The sequence below is a fragment of the Poecile atricapillus genome, chromosome 18 (assembly GCF_030490865.1).
Source record: "Poecile atricapillus isolate bPoeAtr1 chromosome 18, bPoeAtr1.hap1, whole genome shotgun sequence".
In the NCBI taxonomy this organism is placed as follows: domain Eukaryota; kingdom Metazoa; phylum Chordata; class Aves; order Passeriformes; family Paridae; genus Poecile; species Poecile atricapillus.
The window spans coordinates 6,988,996-7,016,056 of record NC_081266.1 but is presented as its reverse complement, the minus strand read 5'-3'; the positions used below and the strand labels follow the sequence as shown (position 1 = coordinate 7,016,056).

Here is a 27,061-nt window from a genome sequence, read left to right as displayed (position 1 = left end):
TCTGGGTATTTTTCTTTTCATTGCTGGCTGACACTTGAAAAACTCAGATATCAAAAATGAAGACACTTTGGGATTCAGAATGCTTTTTAAAAGACACAAACTCAGAACAAACACAGCCTTCACTATCTTGTATGGAAGTTTATGTTTCTCACTAACTGCTAGATCAAGCCACTATTCTCTGCATTTAAAAATTAAATTTTCTTCTCTTTCTCTGAATGATTTCTAGTTTCACTGAGAGTATTTCCTAAGGTTGCTGAGGAGGGGAGAGGCATTAGTAACATTTCTGATACAAAAGATAAAGCTTGACATGACCAGAGCACGGCTGAGCAGGAAGACACATTGCTGGAACGTTGTATTTGCAGTGATGAACTTGCCTTAAAGGCCATCAGAAGTGATTCTGCAAGGAAAAGACACCTGGAGGCTCCAGCTGTTATGACTGGCACTCCAGGAAGAGGCAGAATCCTGTTACAGCTGTGATCGTAGTGCTGATGAATTAGCCAGTCATGCACAAATGGGAACCTTCTGTCAAAATCAGGGGCATGGCATTGCAGGGAAAAGCTGATTCAGTGTCAGAAGTTCCTCTGACAGTCATAGAAAACTGATCAGTGTAGGAGGTGGGGCGACAGGAAGGCATCAGGAGGCAATAAGCAAAAACCGACGTCTCTGTTCTCTGTTTTTCAGATCGAAATGCTAGAGCACAAGTACGGCGGCCACCTGGTGTCTCGCAGGGCAGCTTGCACCATCCAGACCGCGTTCCGGCAGTACCAGCTCAGCAAGAACTTTGAGAAGATCCGCAACTCCCTGCTGGAGAGCCGCATGCCACGCCGCATCTCCCTGAGGAAAGTCCGCGTCCAGAACTCGGAGAGCTTCTCTGCGGAGAAAGCCCTGGTGGAGGGGTACAACTTTGTGGGCATCCCACTGGTGAGATCCCCATCCTTGCCAGCCACCATCAGTGGGGCACTGACCGAGCTGGAGGACTCCTTCACGGAACAAGTTCAGTCCCTGGCCAAATCCATCGACGATGCCCTCAGTACCTGGAGCCTGAAGACCATGTGCTCCCTGCAAGATGGGGGCTCGTACCAGATCAGGGAGACCTTCAGCGCTAGCTCCATGCAGCCAAACCAAGACTTAGAAGCTGAGCTGCAGGATCAGGAGAAGGAGGAAGGTCTCCTGCCAGATACTCTACCCAAGAGCAGCAGCACTCTCATGATGGCTTTCCGAGATGTCACCGTTCAGATCGACAACAAGAACATCTCTGTCTCATCATCTACCTCGGTGTCCATGGCAAACTGTCTCAGCAGCAGTGACCAGGCTGGGCCCTCTCCAGCTGCCAAGGCTGAAGAGAGCCCAGGAGAAGGGGAGGGAGAAGCCAGTGAACTACCACCTGCCACAGAGAGCTTACCTGAGAACAGCCTCCCCTCCACCGAGGTGCATGTCAGTACCAATGGCACGGGGGACAGCAGTGCTGAGCCGGATCAGATGGCGGTGCAGAAGCTCCAGTTTGATGCAAGCAATGAGGCAGGGCAAAGCAAAGGCTCTGAGTCTGAGAATGCAGACAACTCAGAGCAGCTGAGCAGCAGCAGCACCTCCACTTCAGCCAAGTCAGCCTCTGAGGTGTCCTCAAAAGAAGCCCTGCAGGCCATGATCCTCAGTCTCCCAAGGTACCACTGCGAGAACCCAGCCAGCTGCAAGTCCCCCACACTTTCCACAGACACCATGAGGAAACGCCTTTACCGCATTGGACTGAACCTCTTTAACATGTAAGTGACTTTTCCTCTGTTTCCCAGCCTGTGTTACGCCTCGCAGGAACTGATGAGGCTCTTGGTCTAGATCCATCTCCAGGTCTTCGTTTGCATTCAAGGGCGTGACCATCTGGGTGTGCAAGGCACAACACAGGTTGGCTTCCCAGAAGCTTTCCCTAAATCCTCCCAAGTACTGTCCTCTTCTGCCTAACAGAAGAACAAGGAACAGTGCCCATCCTCTCACAGTCCACTGAACCCTCAGCTCCACTTGCTGTCCATGTGGCATCCACCAGCTGAGCCTGGGATCGCTCTGCTCCACTCAGTTGCAAAGGAACAAACATATCTGGGACAGTAAACCCAGCCCTGGTTACTTAACATGGGGTAATTCCAAGTAAAGAGGGAGACAGAGGTAGAGCTGAGCTTAGCCCAGTATGAGTCATAATGACAAAATTACATCTCTGGCTGTCATTTTCCTTCAGATACTTGGGTAGATTTTCACCTGACAGACCAGGTTTAGTCACCTGTCTCTCACATATCTGAGTTTGATATCCTATGAGAAGGCTGTAGGTGTGAAAGCAAAAGCAGAGAAGAGGTTACCATCAGAAGAGGTTAACTCACAGGGCCTCACGTGGATTGGCAGAAAGAAGCTGAGCTCCCTTAAGGAGATTTAGATTTGCTCCTTGCCTTTTGATGAGGCTTTTCTCATCTAAGCAAACCACTAGAAGTAATGGGTTTTGCTTTATCACCACTCTCATATCTCTGTTTCCATTTGAGTCCCCTAATAATGAGGATGTAATGTACCCACACTAGAACATTTTTCCACAGGTTAGCGTGGGCATTTTAGTCAAAGCAAGGACTGATCATTATCCAGTCCTAGGCAGAAGTTTGCCACAGACAAAGGGACAATGCCTGAGATTTATGTATGTGTACCATGGAGGCTGTGGACTCCAGGAGGCAGGCACCAGGAAGAGAGGTTTTTAGGGCTGGTCTCAGAGCACATCCAGAAGTGAAGTGATGTTATGTCAGACAGATTTGGGACTCTTACAGAACTGAGAAGGACATATTTCCATTTCCAAGTACGGGTTGAAGGACAGGAGTAAGGAAAATAACCTGTTAGCTCTGGGGAGTGATGGCTTTCCTCAATCTCTGAGCAGTATCTCTGGGACATATGGCTCCCCTTGTGACTTCCTATCCAAGGGGCTGCAAGGGCCATTAAGCTTTCTGCAGTGATTTGGTTGTTGCTTTCCCTGTCTATATCCAGGAAGAAGCCAGTTTACTCTTGTGGGGTTTGGGATGTGGGCACTGATCCGCAGGGTGTGGAGCTCAGGCTCTGTGTGTGTGTGTGTGTGTGTGTGTGTGTGTGTGTGTGTGTGCACGTGCATTCTTTTTCCTGGCTTTCCCTGGAGCAGGAGCTGAAAGTCTACAGTTTCTAGTGGAATCTGCCACAGTCTGTCTGGTCCTGTCTTGCATTTTTGGAAGGCAGTGCTCTGCCTTGGGCAGGCCTCTGGAAGCACACGGATGCGGTGGCACTTTCCCCTCCCCTGCTGCACCGTGAGGGGTGAAATCCCTGGAATGGTGAGTGCTCCATCATGCAGCACTGCTGTAACAGCTCAGTGTGTGTGGGCAGCTGGCTGTGTGGGCAGAGGGAAAGCCAGCAGGAATCCCGCAGCTTTTGCTGGCTCTGCTTAACACCCCTGCAACACCAACAACGAATATCAGGGCCCAGGCTCAGGAGAGAGGGGAGAAGAGTTTGCTGCACATCTGGGTAAAAGCTGCATGCTGCACTACATGGGAATACATCTGCACGTGTTCAGTGGCAGAGATGCTGTATTGCTATCAGGATCTTGTGGAGAACAAATTGAATCCTGGGAAAAACTGATGAAAGGCTGCTGTTAGTGAAAGAATATTTGAGTTGTAGACTAGGCAGTGCAGGAGGGCTGTCACAGTTGGACTGTTTTATCCTGCATCCTCTGATGCCATTGTGTGTACCACCTCTACTGAGACCTGCACATCCATGCCAGGGTGTGCATTTTTCTGGCCATATTCAGCTCTCAGCTCCTCTGGAGTGGATCCAAAGTCAGTCCAGTGACTTTGGAATCACACAGGTATAACTGAGTTCATCCTCATGTTGTGAACACCACACCATCCCTTGCTAAATACCAAAGTGTGCAGGTGGATGTGCATTTTATGGATCCCTGTTGCTTAGTTTGACTCGTGTCCCAGTCATACGACCTTTGTCCTTAGCAGGGAACTTTACCTGTACTCTCCAATGGTGAACCAGGAGCTCTGGGGTGGTAATAAAGAAGGTGCATTGTTGCTTTTCCCTGAAGAAGGCCTGGGGTTTTCAATATAAGATCTTGTACCTCTCCTATTTATAAATTTAACGGGCTGATTGTTCCTGCAGCCCTCTCCCCAGGGAGGCCACACTGCCCAGGGTATTTTCTTTTGGCATTACAGAGTAAGCAGAACTATTTCAAGCCCATCTACTTTTCACTTGCCCGTGAGGCCACTGTAAGGAGCCGGCCATTCTGCTGAATGCTGATCCCCTTATAGTTGTTAGACATATGTTGCTCACCCACATATTTCACCACCTGACAATGTCACAGTCTGTGCCTGTGCATATCATGCATTCACGTGCTCTGAAATCTCATCCTATTCTTTCCTCGCCCCTGAAACTGCCTGTGCAAACTCACTCCTTGAGCCTTGATGAAGAACCCCAAATTTGGATTAATGATGGAAGTATGACATCATTTCATGAAGTCACCCTCTTACCTCTCTCCACTCACCAGTGAGTGGCTCAGAGAACCAAAGAAATGTGGCAATCTTCCTGCCTTTGCACTGATTCACCTCAGCACAGTGCATCATGCCAGAGAGCCCTCAGTGGGGCAGACTGAAATATAAACTTCCTGCACAATACACATGTACCATTTGTTCTTGTCTGCACTGTGACACAGGCACCACATAGGCTCACAGCCACTCCCAGGATACACAGGGGCTTATAAACCAGGACAGAGAGATGGGGACACATGTTTTACCAGGGCCTCTGGCAATAGAACCAGGGCTGATGACTGGTTAAAGTGAAGGAGGGCCAGTTTCAATTAGATGTAAGAAAGAAGATTTTTACAATGAAGGTGGTGAAGCACTGGCACAGGCTGCCCAGAGAGGTGGTGGATGCCTCATCTCTGAAGATATACAAGATCAGGTTGGAGGATCTCTGAGCGACCTTATCTAGTTAAAAATGTCCCCACCCACTGCAGGAGGGTTGGAGTAGACTCCCAACCCAAACCACTCCGCTTCTGTAAGAGCTGTGTGTGCAAGCACAGACACTGGCACATTGAGAAGCAGAAAATCACTCCCACAGCCAGGCAATCAGGCCCACTCAGCACCAGACCTGTTCTCAGAGAGACGCTCACAGCCACAGGGGGAGAAAAGCCCTGTCTGGGAGCTGCTCCCTCCCTTCTTCTGACAAAGTGTTCTCTGGGTGCCTTCTCTCACACACAAAGATTTCTGCCTGAGGGTGCGAATCAATAGAGAAGGGAAGAAAAATACAGCTGAGAGTGAGGGAAGTGGAGGAAAAGATAAGCAAATCTGAGTATGGGATTTTTGTTCAGGCAGCCAGCCTCAAGCTCAGGTGAGGAAGGTAAAAAGGTATCACTCAAAAATGAATGTTGAAAATGTATGAAAAACAATTTTTTTTTTTAGCAGAAAAAGTGTCCACTTTTGGTTATCCCCCTTGGAGTCTTGAGCCTCGTTTTCCCATAGACCATGGCAACAATATCTCCTAAGTTTCTTCACAGAGGAAAGAGCCTTTGACCCTGGAGCAGATGGATGGCAGAAGAGTCCCTGAGGAGGCACGGTTCGATGCAGCAGGGTCCTTTGGGCAGTGGGATGCCACTTGTGATTCCCAGGTGACAGCAGGTGCTGCAAGTGACACAGCAGGTCCTATGACATCTTTTTGTCCTCAGCAGCAGCTAGGGGGGACACAGCAAGTCACTTTTCCTCGTCCCAACCAGTCCCATTCCTGACACACACGTGGACTCACAGGAGCACACACCGAGGGCTGCATTGATGCAAGCCATGGAGAGAGCCAGAGGCAACAATGCCTCCAAGAGATCATGCAAACTCACCATGTCTCTGTCCTTCCCTTCCAGAAACCCAGACAAAGGGATCCAGTTCCTGATCTCCCGAGGCTTCATCCCGGACACCCCCATTGGGGTGGCACACTTTCTGCTGCAGCGCAAGGGCCTCAGCCGCCAGATGATTGGGGAGTTCCTGGGCAACAGCAAGAAGCAGTTCAACAGGGACGTCCTGGAGTAAGTGTGGAAATCTCTTCCCCTCCTCCCTGCACTCTAAAAGAGTTGCCAGCCCACTCTGCCCCTGGCTGCACCTGCAAGCACTTTGTGTGTCCTCCATGTCCCTTCACCCCACTCTTGAGGAACTCCACCACTGCCAGTCCCTATCCGGCATCCCTCAACACATTTCTCAGCTATGTGTTTCACCCTTCATATCATCACTTCTTTCATTTCAGTCCCTCCTCAGCAGGCCTGCAGTCACCTGGCAGGAGCTCAGCACTCCTGATTCTGGTAGGTTTGGGGGCTGGGAGACTGGCTGGGGTCTCATCCCATCCATATATAGAGCCTCTGGTGCCTTCTGAGAAGTACTAAGAGAGGCAGAGGAGGAAAAATATCTGCTCCTTGCTGTGGGACCGGCAGGGAGAAGTGAATGCTGGCTACATACTCAGTTCTCTTCCTGTCCAGGTTGGCAATTATGGCCCTTTGAGTTTGTCCAACTGCATTATGAGGATAATTACGAGGTCCTGTTTGTGGTGATGAGGATATGAAAACATGCTGCTAAGGGCTCGTCATTGCCACAGCAGCCACAGCACACTGAGGAACATCCCCACTCCAAAATTTCCAATGAGCTGAGCTGGCCCTTTTCAGAACAAAGTCTGAGGTTTCCTTCCTGCTTCTATTCAGTGGCTGCCTTTGCTAGATTGTTACCTTCAATTCTGTCACCATGACCCTCTCCTGGTCACAAGCCATGCATCTCTCAGCCTACACCTCTCTCTTTCAAGTATAGCTCATTCAGAGACCCATTTCAAGGCCAGCACTCAGCTTCGTCTTTCTTTTATTATGCAGAAGCACAACTCTTAGTGAGAGCTGCCTTTCCATTAGGTGGGAAGTCATTTGTACTGGGTCCTTTATTGCATTTTTCCATTCTCCAATATGTTCTCTATTCCCCTTGAATTTGGCAGTGGTTTCTCTTGAACCAAACCATACAAAAACTCCAAATCCCATCCATGCACCCCTTCTACTCCAGAGGAAGGCTGGAGGATGCCAAAGTTCAAGAGCCAAATCTAGGCCTAAATTTTAACATTAATTCCAGCTGCAATTGCTGCTTCTTATTGCTGCAGGTGCCTATCTAACCTTTGGTTCATTTCTTTTTTTTAATATACTGTAGAAGTATTGATTTGTCCAGAATAAGACACATGTGCTCTCCAGTGTCCTCACACTGAGAACTACAATTAAAAGCAGTAATTTCTTCTTTTTCTCCAGTAAGCATTGTGTGGGCTGCTTTCCCTGGCAGATAGTCTGCTCAAGCCCAAACCTAGTCTCTGCACTGCAACAATAGGCTGACACTTCCTTGTAATCCTAAATTTGGCATCATCCCTGCAAATGACTGTGTTTCTCTGCCTCACATGGGACTACAAACTCAGTGTCAGCAGCTCACGGGGGCAGTCCCTATTGCAAATCCTGGTGTCAGCCTCCCAGCCTCAGTGCCCAGAGCTGCTGCATTGGGGTTGCCTGTCCTGTTTCTGCATGAGGCATGGGGGCCACTGCTCCATCATGCTCATTACTTGATGTTTCCACTGCCCCTCTCATGGTAACACTCCAGAGGTTCAGTGAAGGAGTGACCTTGCCCATCCTATTAACATTTGTGGAAAACAAGGCTGAAAGGTGGGGACCGAGATATTGAGGCTGTGTGTACCTGGATTCATCTTGGGCAGGGACTGTGTGTACCTGAACATGGACCAAACAACTGAGTCTGAGTACAGGGTTCAGACCTGTGCCTGATCTCTCCAGGCAACAGATGATAGGCTTGCACTAACAATCTGTGCTGCCATCCCCTCTTCACAGTAAATGGCTGATTCGTCCTCCTTAAAGGCAAAGATAAAAGTAGACTCAAAATATATGCAGAATGTTCTAAAACAGCAAGGAAAAAACATGCACATTCAGCTGGCTGCAGCTGTGCCATTTGAAGGTACTTTCTTCCTGTGCCAGTTCTGAGCCTGGGGGTATGGTTGAGCATGGTTGGTGGGTTTTGCAGGGAAATTTTTTGTTGGCTGCTCATGAGAGCTGGATGAGCAATGGCTGCACACCCAATGCCAATCTAATGCTTTGGAAATGAGGCATTGAAAGGACAAATCATGGCCCAGAATGATAATCCTGGATATTTTTTCTGTCCCTGCTGCAAGAAGAGGGCTAGCAGTGAAGTGTGGTGTGCTGGCATTTCCAGTGCACTGTATCTCAAGGGCTGGTCACAACTTATGAGCAGTTTCTATGGGAACAAGAGGCAGATCAAAGACCTTTTGGCATTTTAGTACTAAGACCTAGTCTGGGTTCTCATTCCCCATCCAAGTCCCATCAAACTAGCTCAGGAACACTGACACAGGCTGGGAGAACAGACTCTGCAAGGACTGTCTTGCTGTCCCCACATCCACCCACGCTTAGCAGTGTTAAGGTACATCATATTCCCTGGAGAGCATGTGGCAGACAGGAGAGCTCATACAGTAGCTTTTGCACAATTTGCCCAATACCACAGACATTTCTGTGGCCCAAATGGGCAGAGGAAGAACAGGCACTTAGTCCTGCTGAGGTCAAATGTCCAGGCAGGGTGGCTGTGAGCAGGCAGCAGGGCTTGGACAGGCTCTGATCACCTGCAGCGAGCAAGCCTGTATGCAGGCAGAGATGTCTGTGCTCTTTCACATCCCAAACCTGACCCTGGAGCCTCCTCTACCTCCCAAAAGCAATTTCAATTATTGATGCCACTTGCTGTGTTAGTTTAGCTTTCGCTCGATGTGAAAACTTATGTTGCAATTGTGTATTGTAAGCAATGTTTCTATTGCAGCCAGGTTGAATTAACCCAGCTGCATGAATAAATAATAGGACAGCTTTTAAAACATCTGCAAAAGTGTCAGCCTCCCTTGTGCATTTGGAGGCAGGGCAGAGCTGCCCAGGTTACAAACTCCAGACTCAGCTGTAATGTCCAGGCACAAGTCTGTACTGTGCAGAGTTCTCCTGGCCTCTGCAGGTATTGGAGCTGTTCTGGCTGACAGAAAAGGCAGCCTCTGCCTGTTCCTGCTGTCCAACAGCAGAGCTCAGGAGTGGAGTGCACAGCAGAATTTGGCACTGTGAACACAATCCCACTTTACTGCCCACCTAGCAAACATAAAACTCCAGAGAAGTGCTACGCTGGTTGCAAAGCCTTTTATGTAAAAGGGCAAGGGTTTAGGTGAGGTAAGCATTTTATGAAGATTGAGCACTTTGGTGTGCTTTTTTGCCTTCCCACACCTTCACGCCCAGCACCTAAATGCCCTGAAATTATAATCTCCCTTCCATCTTCCTGCTCTTATCTTCCAACCTTTAACTGATTTCCTTGGAACTCAGAAAAGGTGTCTGGATTATTAACAGGTAGTTCTACATGCTAGCCAGAGGAGCAACAGAGAGAGCAGGAGATTTTCTACAGTTTCTGACTATAATTGACACACACACACATTGTTAACACTGAACCACTCAGGTCTGTCTCTTTAGGAAGATGCAGTATGTAATTTTCTTGTTTAGAAAAGACCCCAATCTTTAAAACTAGGATATATCTCACCTGTTGTGGGCCACCACCAAGTTTAGTGTCTTCTAGAGATTTATGAATTCCTTTTGTCAACGGCGAGACCCGGGGCCCTCAAGAGTGTTGTTTTTCTCAGTGTGCTAGTTCAGACGAGCAGCTTTTAGGCATTTTGTGTTACAGGGCATAAATCCCACTTGTAACCTATTTTTAGCATCCCACAGAACAACCATTCACTATGATCAGCATCCCACAGTAAGACCCAAGAATGTCCTTCCACTGCAGCCAGTGAGAGGGAGTCACTGGGGACCTGCCCCAAGGCTTCAGTGTCAGCCACTCCAGGGAATACAGCTGGAGAGAGGTAGCCTGGCCCATTAAATCACCTTTGTGGTACTGAGCAGTTTTAATCAAATCTACTTGTCAAGTACTGCAGAAAAATAATTCTGTTTCTTTGAAACAGGCCCAAGGCATTAACCCATAGTTTTAATAGGAGACATATCATCATTCTTGCATCCTTTCTTCATTCTGTGTTTACTTGTTGCTTTTTTTTCCTCCTTCCTTCATACTTTCCTTCACTTTAGTCCATTCTTCCCCTCCACCTGTTCCTGACTCAGAAATTGCTTCCATTTATGGATCATTCATGAACAAGATAATGTGAGTGATTTCATGAACAGAATCAGCTGTGCTGGTAGTGGATGGTTTGTGTTCAGCTCGTGGGACCTGGAAGTGCAGATGTCAGAGGAGAAACGGGCAGGGATTCCAGCAGAGGAAACATTGTGCTGAGTTGGGGTCTGGCTGCTGTTAAGAGTGGAAGTTGCTCTCAGTTGGAGACATTCTCCCTGGGGGTGAGCAGATCTCCTGTCTGTCAAGCCTGTGCTGTCTTCTTTCTGTCATGGAAAGTCAGGGAGAGAAAAGCTGCTCTTAAGTAAGTGCAGAGCTGGGGAGAGACAGACTGGGTTCCTCTTGGACAGACAGAATGGACTTGTCAGGTTAGCCCAAACTAGGCTTCTTTCCCCTTCTCACTGGGATGCTACAGAGGGTCAGTGAGAGACTTGCATCAGCAGAGGGTTTGAGCAGGAGAAGTAGATCAGGATGTGACGGAACCAGGACAGAGGGAAGAACGTGTTAGGGCTGTAACATGTGAAGAGCAGGGCTGTAGCACACACCAAATGTGAGTAAGAACAGCCTTCCCATGCCAGGCCTGTACAGGCTGAAGGTGCAGCTGGTCCCCAGGGAAGCTCAGGAAGGAGGAGATTCCCAAGTCAGCAGCCATGTGAGCTCCAACAGCCATGGGAGGGTGAGTAGGCATGAGAGCCCCGGGCAAAAACCAGCAATGCACCTGCTGTAGCATTCTCCAGAAAGGGCAGAGTGGTGTGGGCCGTGGTCTCCAGTGTAGAGACTGTCCTGCCCAAGGGGGTGTGGAGAGCAGGCTTGGGATGCACACCTGTCCCCACTGGAGCATGGAACTTTTCTTTCTGTTCAGTTCACATGCAGTCTCCTTCCAGGGAGCTGAGCTGAGCTCTTCTACAGTTCACCCAAATCCTGATTCAGCTTCAGAAAGGCTGCAGAATTAAGGAGGCTGAGAAAAGGGACGGTTTTTATTAATATCTTTGTGCCTTGTGAGTTTAAACTTTCCACCTGGCTGCCTCCCCCCTTGCTCCCTCCCTGAGTGGAGGCTGCAGGTTCATTACAGATGCTTTTAGTTGCATCCCAGCTCCTGCTGCATTGTCACCTGAGTGGAAAAGCTGGAAAATAGGTCATTACACTTGGGTGAGCAGATCCCAGCCCCACATGATACAGCTGCTTCCTGCCTTCACTGAACCCTTCTGCCACAGGCTTTTTTGCCATGCTTAGCCCTGTGCTAAATCCTCACAGCTCTTTTGCCATTATGTCCATCCACTCTTGGGGGAATCTTTTCCCTGTAGCCAAGGAGGCTACAGCAGAGACAATGGCTAAGTATAATAATCCATTTAGGAGCCCACTCTTTGGTCCTGGAACCTGGTGTGGAATTCTCTGCTTGTTGTTGTGAGGTGCCTCAGGGCAGATCAAACTCCTCATGTGCACAGGTGGCACAAGAGTCCTCATCCCCCACCACCTTGTTTATGAGGCAGGGAGCCAGCAATTTCCCTGCTCACTTCAACATCCTGATCCAAATATCCAAAGTCATCTATTGCAAATGAATCCCTGGATGCACTGCAAACTCAATTTGTGTGGCTTGTTGCAAGTTCATGGGCAGGAAGTTGTTGAAACATGAGATTTTACAAGGTGATTACTGTGTTCCTGTATCACCATCCCTCAAGCCTCCTGGTGGTCCTGGAATAGGCATCTCACAGGTGTCCAGCTGTTTGTGGGAAAATGAACTCAGCACCAGTTTTGGCATGTGCACATAAGCTGTTGGTTTATTCCTTGGATGCAGAGAGCCACTCTTGCTGTTGGACACGAAGTAGGATGGTGGATTCAGTCACAGCACCCGAACAAGATGGTCAGAAAAGCTTTTATTATCCAAACCTTTCATCTTTTTATAGGTTATTACGGTACAGGTTTTACATTATTGGTAAAGGGAACTCCACCTCTTATCCCATTGGTGGGATAAGAGAAAAACACACTAACCACAGCTGCACAGAACTGTTTTGAGAAAATGAAATTCTTTACAAAGCTAGACCTTGAACAAGGTCTCTCAAGAGACTTTCCCTTGGGAACAGATTGGCCACTGACAGGCTGTAATTCTCTCAGGCTCAGAAAAATCAGGTCCATAAGCCACCCGCTCTCGTATCCTTTGTCAGTTTCCATGGTCTCTAGCTTGGAAAGAAATGACCTCCTTGCACTGGTTTCACAAAGAAAAGCTGTGCTGCATTTCAGGGGATGTCTGACACAGTTACCAGAGTGCATTTGGAAGATTAAAGGCAGTCTGTGCAAGAATATGAAGTTGGGGAAGGCTACAAAACTTCAGCTCTCTAGAAGAGTAGCAGGAACCTGGTGGACCCATAGCACAAGGTGTTTGGCTCTTTATATGGACTTTGCTGTGTCAAATTTGCACACAAAAAGTATCAGACAAGTTTGATCCACCCTTCTTCCTGCCTGTCTAGCAGCAGAAATAACAGCTTGATACCTGATGGCTCCACTAGGAGTTGTTCTTCAGGCCTTTGGCACAGGATTTGTCAGATAAATCAAATCCAAGCTTGAATCAAATGTTCTTCCTAAGCTGTCCTTTCTGCCTGGTCAACTTTTCTCAGTAAGCAGGACAGGGGACACTGTTCTTTGGGCTGAGAGACAAATGGAAGAGACTCCCAGGAGTTGGAATTTACAAAGCAAAGCTGAATCAGTCAGTCTGTGAGAGAAACTCTCCCAGGAGAATCCAAGCATAACTCATGTGGCAATGCCTGTTTGAGTTTGAAGAGAGCAGCTGCCTTGTCCTTCTTGTCCTAATGAAAGCTGGATGCTTTCTGTATTAAGGGCATTGACTTTATTACTCGAGATTTCTACACAAAGGGGGGAGGATGTGTTAGGACAGCCTGTGTGGAGGGGGAAAGACTGATCCAAGGGGGAAGGAGTAAGCAGAAGTTAGATGATTTAATGCTGGTGGATTGGGGTTACTTGGGTGACCTTAATGGATGTCCCTGGGCTGTGCAAGGACTCAGTGTTCACATGTCTGGAAGCAGACAATAGCAGCAAAATCACTGGGGTCAGTGCTGAGAGGGACTGCAGACTGGAAAGGATTAAAAAATAATAAGAAATGCCCAAGTGCAGAGGTGGTTGCAGCTGTGAACACAATAACGACTAACAAGAGGAAAACTGCTCTTACTATCAAAGATAAATTCCAAGAAGCAGAATGCCTTGATGTTAACCCAAGGGACTGAGTATAAGTATGAGAAAAATAAAAATGAAAAAGGAAAGGGGCAGTGGAGGAGGTTTTTGTTATTGCCAAGTGTTTCTGCAGTCCACCTCTTGGAGAGATAAAAAAATATTTCATGGAAGATTTCCTCTGAGAGCAGTCCCTTTGATTCTCATCCCTTGCTCCCTATTTGTTTCTGAATTTCGATTATATGGACTTGGTGCAGAGAAAGAGCCCACAATTCCTAGCTGAGGTTGTAACAAATCCAACCTCAGAAGATACAAAGCACTTCATGTTCAGCCAGAGCTCTTGGTAAATTATTCTGTGGGTGCCACCCCAGTAAATGGTAACTCCTGAATCCATAAGGCAATGGAGGAATGCCGAGACATCTCTGGGCATTTGAACTCTGTCCCTCAGCCTTTTGAGGCGTTGTACTACAGATTTTTATCCTAGCAAGGCTGCACATGGCACTCAGCAGCTCAGTTCACAAGCTTCTCCCCAACAACCCACAGCAAACTGCAGACAGACACACCCCAGTTTATCTCAGAAAGGAAGAGGAAACTGCTAACAGCACATCCCTCCATTAGTACAGCTTTCTTTGGCAAAATTTCCAGATAATCATAGGAAACAGAAGGACCCATTTGAGACCTAATTCCCTCCCCCTCTTTTTTCCTTGTCCCAGTCCTCATGAAGTCCCAGATGACCGGTCTTGGGGAAAATATCCTCCTTAATAACCTTAAATTTGGCATCAGTTTATCCTTTACCACATGGCAAAGCAGCCCAAACACAATACAAAGAATTAAATAAAGGGGTTAAGGGGCTAATAGAAGTAGCATCCAAGGTACAGAGAAGCTGAAAATATGAAGTTCTTGAATTTTTAATGCACTTCTAATGTCAAAGTGGTCCCATTAGCAAATTAGTTACTTTGTATTTAAGGAAGGTTTTAAGAAAATGGGATTTCAGCACCTGTGATTTTCTTCATCTGTTGGACAGAATTTCAGTTTTGAAAATTTCTTTTTGGGAAAGAATAATGACAAGCAGAAGGTAAATTGTATGTACCAAAGTCAGTGGAAAGTAGATTAATTCAGTGTCTGTCTTTGTTAGAATAACTAGTTTTCTAGACAGGGGACATGCAGAACATAATTCTAGACTTCAGCAAAGCTTTGGACATGAGAAATTTTTTGTTGAGAGTGGAAGAGAGAGAAATTAGCAGAGGAATCATAAACAGGGGAGGGAATTGGCTGGTACAGACATTAGTGCCTACATACTCTGCTGAAATGGGAAGTTGGGCCTAAGGGACATTATGAACAGGGGTTTCTGAGTCTAGTCTTTTGATTAATGCTTGCAGTAATGACCTGAGCACAAAAGGTAGGAATATGCTCACAGAATGTGCTGAAGCCACATGGGAAAGGTGTTGTCATTACAAGTGACTGAAATGTCATTCAGTAGGAATAAGAACAAGTAGATTATTTGACTAATACAGAGAGCAAGAACTGTAGTGTTAGGTTTTGGAGACTAAGAGCAGGACCTTTATAAAATGAGAATGCTTTAGTGGGAAATGAGAGGTGTCATCCCCTTCTTGGGGTACCTAAATTGGCCATGAATTTCCAGTGGGCAGTGAATCACCTCAAAATGCAAAGTGATACCAGATGAGCAGGTAATAAGCATGCAACATTGCATGTTATTTCTGTACAACAATTTCCATTTCCTATTTTCTCTGAGCTGATTCTGGCCTTATTGATATTGATACAGGTGTCTCAATATCTGTGTCAATATAGATGTCTCTATATCTATATAGTTACAGGTAAGTATCAATTCATATATATATATATACACACTTTGTGTATGCATATTTGGATGTATATGCTGTCTATGGTGTGATATGCATTTATCATGGTGTATATGTACACACACACGTATATAAATACACAGTAAAGCACAAGAATTGCTCACCAGCTGTAGGATGCAGGAATCACTTGGGTGAAATCACTGCCCATGGTGAGCAGGATCCAGGAAGCCACCATGATGTCTCAGGGCCTGTCCCATGGGATTTGGGATTTCCCGTGGGGACTGGACCTCGGCACCCGGTGCAGGAGCCTGGCTGGTGTCACCCACGGGAGGATGTTCTGGTGAAGGCTGTGTCCCCCTCTCACAGCTGTGTGGTGGACGAGATGGACTTCTCAGGCATGGAGCTGGACGAGGCCCTGCGGAAATTCCAGGCCCACATCCGCGTGCAGGGGGAGGCGCAGAAGGTGGAGCGGCTCATCGAGGCTTTCAGGTACGGGAAGGAGCCCTGCAGCCCCACTGCTGCAGCCAGGGGAGGCAGGGAGCACAACACAGCCCAGGCAAAGCCCAGCAGTCATGGAGAGAATGTCCACAGAGCTCCCTTCCAGACAGGGGGATCACGGAGGGGCTCCTGAGCACGGAGTCTCTGTGGCCTGCTGGTCACGGCTGTGGCCTTGCCAGATGTTCAGTGGCACTGAGGGGAGCGGGGGACAGGGTGAGGCCAGTCCTGACATGGCTGCCAGCAAGGGGCTCCCTGTTCACTGCTGACTCACAGGAACAGCAGCAGAGGGGCTTGCAGGGCTGCTGGCTTCTCCCTTCGTCATCCAGAGAAGGGCTCTGTGCTTAGCGAGGCAGGCTGGAGCAGACACCTGTATTACACTTATGTTCTGACACACTCTGAGTACTCCTCTCCAGTCTCACTTGCTTTTTTAGCTCCTGAGGACAAGAAACTGAAGTTTCAGTGGTCAATTTCTGCCACTGGTGGGGAAATTTGCCTTCAGAGAGCAGCGGGTTCCTTCTCTTAGGTGTGAGAGGTGGAGTGAAAGGAGGAATGTGATCTGCTTGTGACAAAGCCATTGCCAGGCTGGAGCAGAGGGCTCCCATGTTCCATGTTAAGTGTGTGCATCCCTCCTGCTGCAGCCAGAGGTACTGCATGTGCAACCCAGATGTGGTCCAGCAGTTTCACAACCCGGACACCATCTTCATCTTGGCCTTTGCAATCATCCTCCTCAACACGGACATGTACAGCCCCAACATCAAGCCTGACAGGAAGATGATGCTGGAGGACTTCATTCGCAATCTTAGAGGTGAGGGTCCTGCCTTGATTCGGTTGGTTTGGGATTTTTTTGCCCTCTTGCTTTTCTAAATTCTGCCTAGATGAAGGCAGGAAAAACCTAGAGGAACTGCTTTTCTCCAGGTCTTCTGCTGCTCGCCTGTGAGCCAGACATGGAAGGCCCTTTGAGATGCCCTCTAGGGTGCTGGGGAAGGGACAGTCTAATTAGCTTTGTTTTCTGCAGAAAGCTGTCCAGCCTTCTCAGGAACCAGCCATCTTTCTTTGAGAGATGGCTTCATTTTTAAAGATATCTCATTGCTTGGAAACAGTCCATTGTATTACATTTTCTTACTGTTCAGCTCCATCCTTTTTAGACCCTGCTGGGTTGTGCTAAACAAGCCCTACTTGCTGCTTTGAATATTTGAACACATTTTCCTTTCATTCAGGCTAAATCTTGCCCTTCTTAATTGCCTGCTATTACTTATAGTAACTGTAGGCATGACAGAGTTCATGCATACATTACCTCTTTGCAATTTCTGATACATCAGTTCCCCAAATCAGTTTTCTTCTGTTTTCAAGGTCAGTCCTTTCCATCCTGGTAATAGGTTGTTAAAAGCACTTTTTCAGATGTGATCACAACATACTCATGGATAAAGCCACCGCCTTGTTCTTATTTTCAGGTCTACTAACACAGCTTAGTATTGTTTGGCCTTTTTGACATCATGTCTAGACAAATTATTGTCCAATTTCCCAGCCATATTCACTCCTAGGTCATCCTAGGTCAGCCATTTTTCAAGTTTCTCTTACTGCACATCTACAATTCAGATAAAGCTCCCCCAAAGTTTTTCCAGCGTAAATTTCTGTCTTTTCTGAAGATTTTGTACTTTTCTGGGTTCCTTTGACTGGGTTTCTTTGTCCTGATTGCTGTTCAGAAAGTGTCATCTCAGCCTCCCACACCTTCCACAGTTTGTCACCTGCTTCAGACTGGTATAATGTGACACCGAGGCCCTCTTTCAAGTTAATTCCACAGATACTGAATGGGGCTGCTACCTGCCATCATCCCCTTTATTATTACAATTGATAGCACTAACAAAGGAGGGTTTTATTTTAATGTTAGCTTACAATTAGAGTTGCCTTAAAATCTGTCAGTTCCCACCACAATGATTTAAAGCAGCATGAAGGTCACTCACCTCCAGTGTGCAACACACCACAGCTTTAATATTAGAGGGAGTGGATGTCACCCCATCACAGACCAGGACAGACAGTTCAATCCAGACTCACCTGCAGGCCAATGCCAGGCCAGCAGCTTCAGCAGCCTGTGTTCCAAATGTTACTTGGGATACATTTGCAGGGATGTAGGCAGGGCATCTCAATGCCTTTCGATTTCTCAGTAGTTCCTCACCTGCATCACTCAGGATAGCACATCTCAGACCAGGGAGCTGGAGGGGAGGCACAGAAAATCAATATAAAATGAATGGAGGAATTCAGTTTGGAGGAAGGACTGGCAGCTTGGTTTGCAGTGTTTGGCTCAGGGAAGGCTGGAAAAAACTTTTCTTCCAGGCTCTGAAGGATCAGGAAGCAAAAATCTGGAGAATTATCTAAGGAGATGTAAAAGAGGGAAGGGGCAGGGTCAAGGCAGAGATACCACAGCCAGAATAGCAACCAGATAATCTGCTCAAGTATTATTCCTAGGAGACAACACAGAAGGAAAATGGTGGAGGTCACCAAGACAAGGAGAGCTGATGCTTGCATTGGCAGGGACAGCTCCTGAATGCCATCACAGGCCTTCTCCACATCTAGCACCTCTGATGATACAAAATCAATGCAGGGGTTGCTGCTGAGTTGCTCAAGATATATGAATGTGAAATTGTGGCTATAAAACCTTAAGGAACACATGGAAAGGAGCCACCATGCAGAGCAATGGAATAATGAAATCAGCTGCATTGGCCTTAGGGATGTCAGTCTCTCAGCTGGTGCATTGGATGCATTAGAGAAACAAAGGAGGCAGCCTAAAGTGAGAGACTGCTGTTCCCCTTCAGCCCTCCCAGCACTGCGCAGTGCAGAGGCAGCAGTGACCTGCCAGGGACCACTGGTTCTTCCCTTTCCTTTGCTCTCTGCCTGGCCTGCCCAACATTTTCTGCCTTTGGCAGGGGTGGACGACGGTGCTGACATCCCTCGGGAGCTGGTGGTGGGGATCTATGAGAGGATCCAGCAGAAAGAGCTCAAATCTAATGAGGACCATGTAACTTATGTCACCAAAGTGGAGAAGTCCATAGTTGGAATGAAAACGGTGAGCACCCATGACCCTGCTGGCACCCACTCAGCCCCTCTGTCCCCCACCTCCCTCCCTGCCCTCTTTTCTGTGCTTTTCCCCTATGACTTTCTTCTCTTATGTAATACTTTCCTTGCTTGTCTCTACAAATTTACTCCTTTTTCTCCAAACTCTTTATTTCCTGCTATTTCATTCTTCCCTAATTTTGAGGGATCTCCTGGGCCAGAGCTTACAGTATCTAGTGCAGTAATTGTTTTCCCATGCATTTTACTGCAGGTCCTGCCTGCCAGTGCTCAACTGATAGTTCTGCAGTGTTTCAAACTTTCAGGCCTTTTAAGGGTGTAGGAAATGAAAGGCAAATTGATAGAGAACAATTTTATCAACCTGTCTCTAATGAGTTCCCTAAAAATTGCTGGGGTTAAGAGATCCCCAAATGTACAGACAGCTTCTTTGGCAGTAACCAATCTGTAGCCCAAAACCGTACACACTGTTTAGCCAATATAAAGCAGAAAGGTTTCTCAAAGCCCAGGAAACCTGCAGATGTCCAGTGGGGTGAGAGAGGATGAGCAGTGAGCCAAGGCTGGAAGCCAGAGGTAGGATGTGTGAGCAGGAAGGTTGTGTTTAGGCTGCCCTCTGATTTACCCTGATCACAAAGGCTTTCTCTGTCACTGCACCAGCAGGAAAATTGATGGCAAGGAAGGGGGGTCAGGAGGTGGTTTGTCTGGGCAGAGTGGGTGGAATTGTGTCACTGGGCAGGGTTGTGCAGTCTGAGGTGCCTCCTGCATGCCCTTGTGTGCTCCCTGCAGGTCCTGTCGGTGCCCCACCGCCGGCTGGTGTGCTGCAGCCGCCTGTACGAAGTGACCGATGTCAACAAGGTGCAGAAGCAGGCAGCTCACCAAAGGGAAGTTTTCCTCTTCAATGACCTGCTGGTGGTGAGTGTGCTCTGGTAATTAGGCACTGCAGTAATAAAACCTGCCCTGGTTTCTGTAAGGAAATCCAAAACCAGTCCACAGCATCCATCTTCCCCCTGTTCTGAGGACAGCTCCCAGTTCATCAACATTTTAAGACACAGCTCTGGACCCTTCACTGTTAAAACCTACTAAATCTATAACTCCAGTAACCCTTGAAAAAACAAGCTGTCACATCCCCCAGCCATCCAAGCAATGTCATTGCTCTCTCTCATGCCTTTGCCAGCAGGGAGGTTCATTTCATGAAAGGGAGGTTCATTTCTTTGTCTGTTTGTACTATAGTAGACAGAGCCCTCTCATGCACTTTAAATCTTTCCTGCCAGACACTTTAAAATCACTGCCTTCTCACATGGAAAAAGCTGTAGCAGACTAGATAGTACTTACCAGACCCCCAAATGTGTAGAGTGTTTTTGAAAGTGTCCTGCCCCGGCAGTGGAATTAGGCAGGTACAGGAGAGCAGAGTTACACTGGGGCTGGAAGGAGGCCAAAGAAAATGGAAGTTTGCTGAGTTTAATGGTGGAGTGAAGCCGTGGTTGCAGCAGATGCAAGGTTAAACCCAGACCCTTTTGTAGGAGACAATAAGAGAGCTTCACCCACCTATTCCTCTGCAGGCATTTGCACAGTTGTGAGCCTGGGGAGAGGGTCTGCTCCTTGCTATCCCTCTACTCCACGGGATAAACCAGATCCATAAGAACCAGTGCTGAGGTACAAGGGCAGCATTCTCATATGCTCTTGTTCCCAGCTCTAAGGTATTAGAGACAGGCTTCCCTTTGCCTTTTGATCTGTTCCTCAGTGAAGAGAATTATCCTTTCAAAGTCAGAAATGTGGTAATCAAAAAGCCAGCACCTCTGGGAGAGAGCAGAGTGGGCCCAGGGTGATGCCTACAGGATTCCAGAAGCCCTGTTACAAGGGCAGCATCCCAGGCAGATGCCAGCATCTCCAGCAAAGAGCTGGTCATTCACCAAGCATTGCTCCTGGTAGACTTAACAGAGCTTGCAGAAAGCTTTTCTGCTTTGAGCAGTTTGCATTGTCCTTGCCTCACTGTTCCCCAGCACCAACCACGCTTCTCTCCCTCCAACAGATCCTCAAGCTTTGCCCGAAGAAGAAGAGCTCCTCAACATACACCTTCTGCAAGTCAGTCGGCCTGCTGGGGATGCAGTTCCATCTCTTTGAGAATGAGTGTAAGTCCACTGCTCCTGGCATTCCTGGAGGGGCTTGGTAGGGAAAAGAAGGGGGGGGGGGGGGGGGGGGGGCTGTGTGAGTTTGCATTAGGAGAGGAATTCTATCAGAGTTAAAAGTGGAGGAGAGAAAACTGAGGTTTGGTGCCAGGGAGATCACTCTTTGGGTACAGTGTGATGAGAAGAAGCTCCTGGTACCTCTCCTAGGTCTGAGCATCTGCAGAAGGGCCTCACTGAAGGATCTGCCTTGTCATGGTGGCAGGGACACCACCAGAGGTGGAGACTGGGGGAATCAATCCCCATATACATCCTACTGAGCTCCCAGAAGCTGTAATACAGAATCTTGTTGACAGAACTGCAACTGCCAGCTTTAGCCCCTGTGCCCTCGTGCCCCTCGTGCCCAAAGGCACAACCCCCTCTGCAACCCTTGATGCTGCCAGAGGCTCAGGTGCTGCTGCCACCTCCCTGCACGGTGCCATGCTGTGCTGAGAGCTTCCCAAGGCAGAGGCACAGCCCTTGGAACAGCACCCACCAAAGCATGGCGGGAGGCCAGCCCTAGTCAGCCTGACCTTGATGGTCTGGGAACAGAGCCATGATGTGTCATGATTTGGGCTGGTTGTGCCGTGGAGGAGCTCCAGGAACAGGCAGGCTTCCTGCTGGCACAGGCGGAGGGGCAGCACAGCAGTCCCAGCAAGCCTGGCTGATGCCCCTGGGGCTTTGTGAGCACATGGAGAACATGCTGCAAGGAAGGCAAAATGTAGCAGCACTGTGGCTATAATAAGCTTTTCCCATCCCTCCTCTGCTCCGTTGGCAGCGTGAGTCACTCCCAACCCCCTGCTCAGCAGCGTGCAGAGGCTCCCACATCCCTGTGTGAACCCAAGGGCCATTCATACCTGAGCATCCCCAGGAGGCACCATCAGAGCTGGAATCGGCTTTCAGGGCTAGCATGACTATCCTGGGAGAGCCCAAAGATCTTCTGGCAAAGGCGCCCTGTTGTGAATCCCCTGCAGAGACTGTAAAGCAGATGTCACAAAGATCTTGTCATCTGAACACATGAGAGAGAGAGAGGGCTGGAAAAGGGCTGGGCACACAAAGAGGGGGAGCTGAGGGCTGGCTGAAAATAACAGGTTAGGCCTTGGCTTGTTTGGAAAAGACTGATCAAGGAAGGCTAATAAAGGAACGCTGCCCACAGAAGGCAGGCTGACGTAGGAGCAATGGAGCAGAAGTGAAAGCAGGACAGGGAAAGACAGAAAATAAATTTAGAAGAATGTGAAAGGAAAGGAGGAAAGGGATTGAAACCACTGTCCATTGAACAAATAAGTCCAGTCAAAAGTGTGGCAAGTTCTCTGCACTCTTGTGTTCTCCTGATTCTTTTGGCTGAATCTCCAGTCATCACCTCCCTGAACATAAACCTGATATTTAAAACATAAGGCCTTTTGCTGTTATATTTCCACCCTCTGGGCATGGCCTTTCATTTACATTCCTGTGTGTTTTGCCTGTGGGGACTGCTAAGCAGAGACCTAGAAACACACATCTTTCCCTTTACTGTTCTCTCTGCCCAGTGCAGTGAGTTCCCCAGCCATGCTGTGCCGACACCCCTCCTGTGATCTCTGCAGATGAAAGGAGAGACTGGGGACAAGTCCTGCCACTGTGGGTACAATGGCTTTGACCCCAGAAGAAAACCTCTCCTGCTGCATCTCCCACAGGAGAAGAAGTGTATTTGGCCTCATAAACACTGTTTACTCTTCCAGGGAGTGAGAAAGGTTTTACAGTCCTACCTCTGTTCTCAGGTTCCCAGGGCCAGTGCTGTACTAAGAGTAACTAAGATCTAGAGTTTTCTGGTGCTGGTGGCACCTGCCTTGCTGCTGCAGCTTGGTCCTTCTGTTGTCTTGGAGGGCTGCAGTGCTGCAGGTTCCCACAGCTGGCAGCGTGACAAACTCTGGGTGTGCAATTCCACTGGACTCATGCTGAAAACACTCTGTCCTTCAGATGTACCAAAACAAGCAACTACTCCATCACAAATGCCTAACACCTTTTTATTTTGTTGACACATCTTCTTTCAGATTACCCCCATGGCATTACACTGGTGACTCCGGTTTCAGGCTCAGAGAAGAAACAGGTACTACACTTCTGTGCTCTGGGTGCTGAGGAAATGCAGAAGTTTGTGGAAGACCTGAAAGAGTCAATAGCAGAAGTGACAGAACTGGAACAGATACGAATTGAATGTAAGGGTCTCTCACACAATTCACACTCCAATGCCACCACTGGCTACACAGGAGAAAGGGTAAAGGAAGAGTTCTTCAGGAGCAGGGGCAAAGAGGATGAGCAGATGTTCCTGGGCTCACTGATAGGATTGAAAAACACTCTGTGACCACTGGCCAGCAGCAGAAATGGAAGGACTTAACTACTTAGATGCTTATGAAACAGGAAGTGGGATACAGTGGCCTGGAATAGGGAAGCTTAGACTGTCACACCTGGAAGATTCTTCTCTGGCCCATTCTTCTTTGACTATGCAAATATGATCTGTAAATAGCTGGGATAGGCCTTGTGCCTTTAACAGGGTTGTCCTGAGGTCAAGCAGTCTGTGTCACTTATACAGACAAGATGTCCATGTAGCCTTTGATGGCTTTTCCATGTGGGCCAAAGCAGCTCAGCTTTAGTGGTCCCCACCGTGCAGTACTAGCCAATCCTGTATAAATGTAGGTAATTTAGATGCAAATGTGTAAATGTAGAAAGGCCTATGGAGATATGTAAGTTTCTCCACATGTCAACTCCTCACCAGTTTCTGTTTTGTCTTGGCTCTTCCTCTCTCCCTTCTTGACACTCATGTGTGATTTTCTTCCATTAATTCTCCTTGCTGACTTCCCATTTTGCTCCTTCAGTGTGCTGGTGACCCTCCCTCCATCCCTCTCCTCACTGATCTCCATATGTCTGTTCTGCAGGGGAACTGGAGAAACAGCAAGGGACCAAGACTCTCTCCTTAAGGACCAATGGAGCCCAGATGGAGCTGCAGTCTAAGCAAGGCTCTCCAACAGGTAGGAGGGCACCCAGCTTCTCTTGGTCAAGAAGGGCTGCCTTTGCAAATGTGTTCTCACTGATTCCTGTGAGAATAACTGCAAAAAGAAGCATTTGGTTTTGTATCCTTTAGCCTTGGCCAAATGGTGGAAATATGAGAACGTATGCATTCTTCAAATTCCCTAGAAAGTCCCTTCATGTCCCATTATCCAGTCTGTAGCTGTAATACCTGGGAAGGGGTGTTACTGATACAGCATGGGTACCTTCTGAAGAACCTGGCCCGGTTTTCTTCCCTGAACTGGTAAAGCCCACCCCATGAAGCAGCTGACAGGTTGCAAGAGGGTCTGGATTGGCCTTGCACCTCTCCCTTTAACTCTCCAGTGCACAGTATGAGAGCCAGCTCTTGACTAGAGGGGCAGAACTCATGAGTGAGATCTTTTGTTTCCTTTCAAAGGCAAGAAGGATTTGGGGGAGAAGGTCTCGGACAGCACAGTGGAGGTAAGTAGAGTGCAGAGCAGCTGAGGTAAGTAATTCTCTCTCACTTCAGCTCTTCTCACATTCTCTGTTGTTTCTTTTCTCAGGTTTTAATCAATGCCTCCCCAGCCAGACTGACAATTTTACCAATTTCCAGAGATACAATTAAAAGTTACTGCTAGGACGGGTAATACAACTTTCAAATCCAAACTAAACTTCAAAGCATTTTCAATCCGTTTTTATAACTGTAACATCCTTCATGGACCAAGCTCCCAAACGCTGTAGACTAACCCACCCCACTGCTTCTGGGGAGACTGAGAACCCCACTGAGGACTTCCCTGACATGCTAACTCCATGCAGCATCACATGCAAATTCCCCACAGCCCAGCTTTCCTGCACAGTTTCTGCAGCTCTGTCTCTCCATCCCCATGAAGGGGATTAAGCATGGCCTTTGTACCCCAGACCTTCCTTAGAGCTTCACCTTCCTAGGTAGGGAGCTTGGCTGTCCTGTGTACATCTATCTTTGCAGGAATGTCTAGCATCCAGTGGGTTGCCTGTTTCTTCACAGACACCCAAACTCTCACTGCCTGTGAGGAAACAGCAAAATGCAATCTTCACACTGAAAATCTTATCAATTACTTCCTACTCTCTCTCTGTCTGGAATATCTCCATTGTCCTGAGCCTGCCCTTTTCCAGGGTAGTTCTTTCCCCTCTTGTCAACATATATTTACTTGAAGAATTCAGCTTCTCTGCAGGGAGTTGGTGCTGCTTCTTTTCCCTGGAGAGCACCCTATTTCCCTGCAGGCACCCCTTCCTGGGAAAGGTGCCTGTGCCAGCCAGTTTCCTATTCCTGCTGGGAGAAGTGTCTCTGCGTAGAATGGCTTCCATGTATCCGAATTCCACTGGCACTTCACAGCCCAGCAACCAGTTTTTCCTGTGGGATGTTCCACCACTGAATAAATACTGAGACAATATTATGTCCTGCTGTGTGGTGAGCCTGAGCAACCTCCATGCCTGGACAGGGACAGACATCCTTGTTCCAGCGTGGTGAGGAGCTTGGTCACTTCACAGCTTCTCCTTCCCAGTCGCTGGTGCTGCTGCTGACTCTGCCAGAGCCTCAGGGCAGCCCCACTGTGACCCCTGTACCCCTGCCTGGCTGGAAGTGCCACACCATTCTGTGAGCACTTGTTTCCTGCTCAGGCCTTGTCACTTGACTGACACTCTGTTTTGAGCCAGCATCTTAGCTCTGGTGTGGGGTCTCCATCAGCCCATGTCCTTGCCAGGAGGAATTATAACTTCATCCATCATTTGGGAAGCAGTATTTCCCTGCTGCACTTCCCCTGCTAGGGACTTCCAGTCCAGGCCAGCTCCTCCTTTTCAGACTGGTCTCAGTGAGCTCCCTTATTTGATTCCATTATCAGCATCTCGATGTGGAACCCCTGATGACCTCCTGCTTCCCTACCTGCTTTCAGCTGACCAAGTATTACTCTGCCAGCAGAGGAGCATTTCCATTTCTCTGAGATTATCTAATCTGCTGCCATTTCATCATGAATTTCTTTTATCATTGTATGAGCTAGATGGGCATTTTTGGTTTCTTATTTCTTTTTTTGAAAATCATTTCCTTTCACTGGCAAACCATCAAATGGATCAGAGGGAGCTGCCTTTTGCTAGACTGTGTCAGCTTTCTGCTTTTTCCTTTGTAAACAGATTAGCCAGTCATGTGGTGTACCTTCCTACTCAGAGAGGCAGGGAGCTGGGAAAGGCTTGAGTTTCTGTTGCTCTGTCTCAGGTTCAGCTGCTGTCATTTTACTGAAACATACAGCCTCGAGTTTCTGAAACCTTGCAGTCTGGGCCCCCTCTCCTTTCTGCTGGTGGGGACAAACAGACTCGAGGTCTGTTCATTACCATGAGAATTCCAGACACTTCCACTCCTGCAGTCGGTCGGTGCTCCCCGCGCTTTTGGATAATCAAAGTTGGACTGCATTTGGGGACGCAGGCTCTGCTGCCTCTGACGTGATGGCAAGGACAGGGACACTTAGGCCAGATGGGGACAGCGGGGCTGTGCAGCCAGGGCGGCACCTGTTCTGGCTTTTTGAGGGAGGGAGGGAGGGAGGCTTTGAATGCATGTGAGGTCGTCTGGTGGCGGGGGTTCAGGGCAGCCAGTAGCAGCAGATGGGAAAAGTCTTGTAACATTTAATGCTTCTTTGGCTGTTTCTAAACTAGGTGTCAATTCACAACAGGCTTCAAACGTACCAGCACAACTCCGCCCTGGGGCCCGAGAGTGGAATGCAGCCCAGCATGCGTCTTAACATGCCACGGGAGCGGCTGGAGACAGCACTGGTGCCCTCGCACCCCGCCTCGGCGGGGACACTTGTACAGTGCCAGCAGATCGTCAAAGTCATTGTCTTGGACAAGCCGTGCCTCGCTCGGATGGAGCCGGCCCTCAACCAGACTCTGACTCGCTACGTCACCTCCGACTCCTGCACCTCCACCCCCTGGCGCGGTGTGGGCAGTGGGCTCCCTGGGACCCCCGTGAAGCTGCTCCATCAGCCTCCCCTGCCGCCTCCCCCCCCTCCCTACAACCACCCCCACCAGTACTGTCCCCCCAGCTCGCTGCTTCAGAGGCGCAGGTACTCCAGCGGCTCCCGCAGCCTCGTGTAGCCGCACCACCAGCACCAGACAG

General features: G+C 48.4%; 1 protein-coding gene across 4 annotated transcripts in view; it reads left to right on the top strand.

Moving 5' to 3' along the window:
- The window catches only part of IQSEC3 (IQ motif and Sec7 domain ArfGEF 3), a 90,961-nt gene that overhangs the window by 63,892 nt on the left and 8 nt on the right, over positions 1-27,061 (top strand). The window contains exons 4-15 of one of the 4 annotated variants that reach the window (XM_058852951.1): positions 682-1,760; positions 5,894-6,055; positions 15,569-15,691; positions 16,339-16,505; positions 18,622-18,761; positions 19,550-19,675; positions 20,793-20,892; positions 22,953-23,114; positions 23,832-23,924; positions 24,359-24,402; positions 24,486-24,565; positions 26,602-26,756. In XM_058852951.1, coding sequence (XP_058708934.1) covers positions 682-1,760; positions 5,894-6,055; positions 15,569-15,691; positions 16,339-16,505; positions 18,622-18,761; positions 19,550-19,675; positions 20,793-20,892; positions 22,953-23,114; positions 23,832-23,924; positions 24,359-24,402; positions 24,486-24,560 — 2,271 coding nt within the window. In that variant the 3' untranslated portion in view covers positions 24,561-24,565; positions 26,602-26,756. Of the gene's footprint in view, positions 1-681; positions 1,761-5,893; positions 6,056-15,568; positions 15,692-16,338; positions 16,506-18,621; positions 18,762-19,549; positions 19,676-20,792; positions 20,893-22,952; positions 23,115-23,831; positions 23,925-24,358; positions 24,403-24,485; positions 24,566-26,601 lie in introns of all 4 variants that reach the window. The other 3 variants (XM_058852950.1, XM_058852953.1, XM_058852952.1) reach the window with 3 other exon arrangements.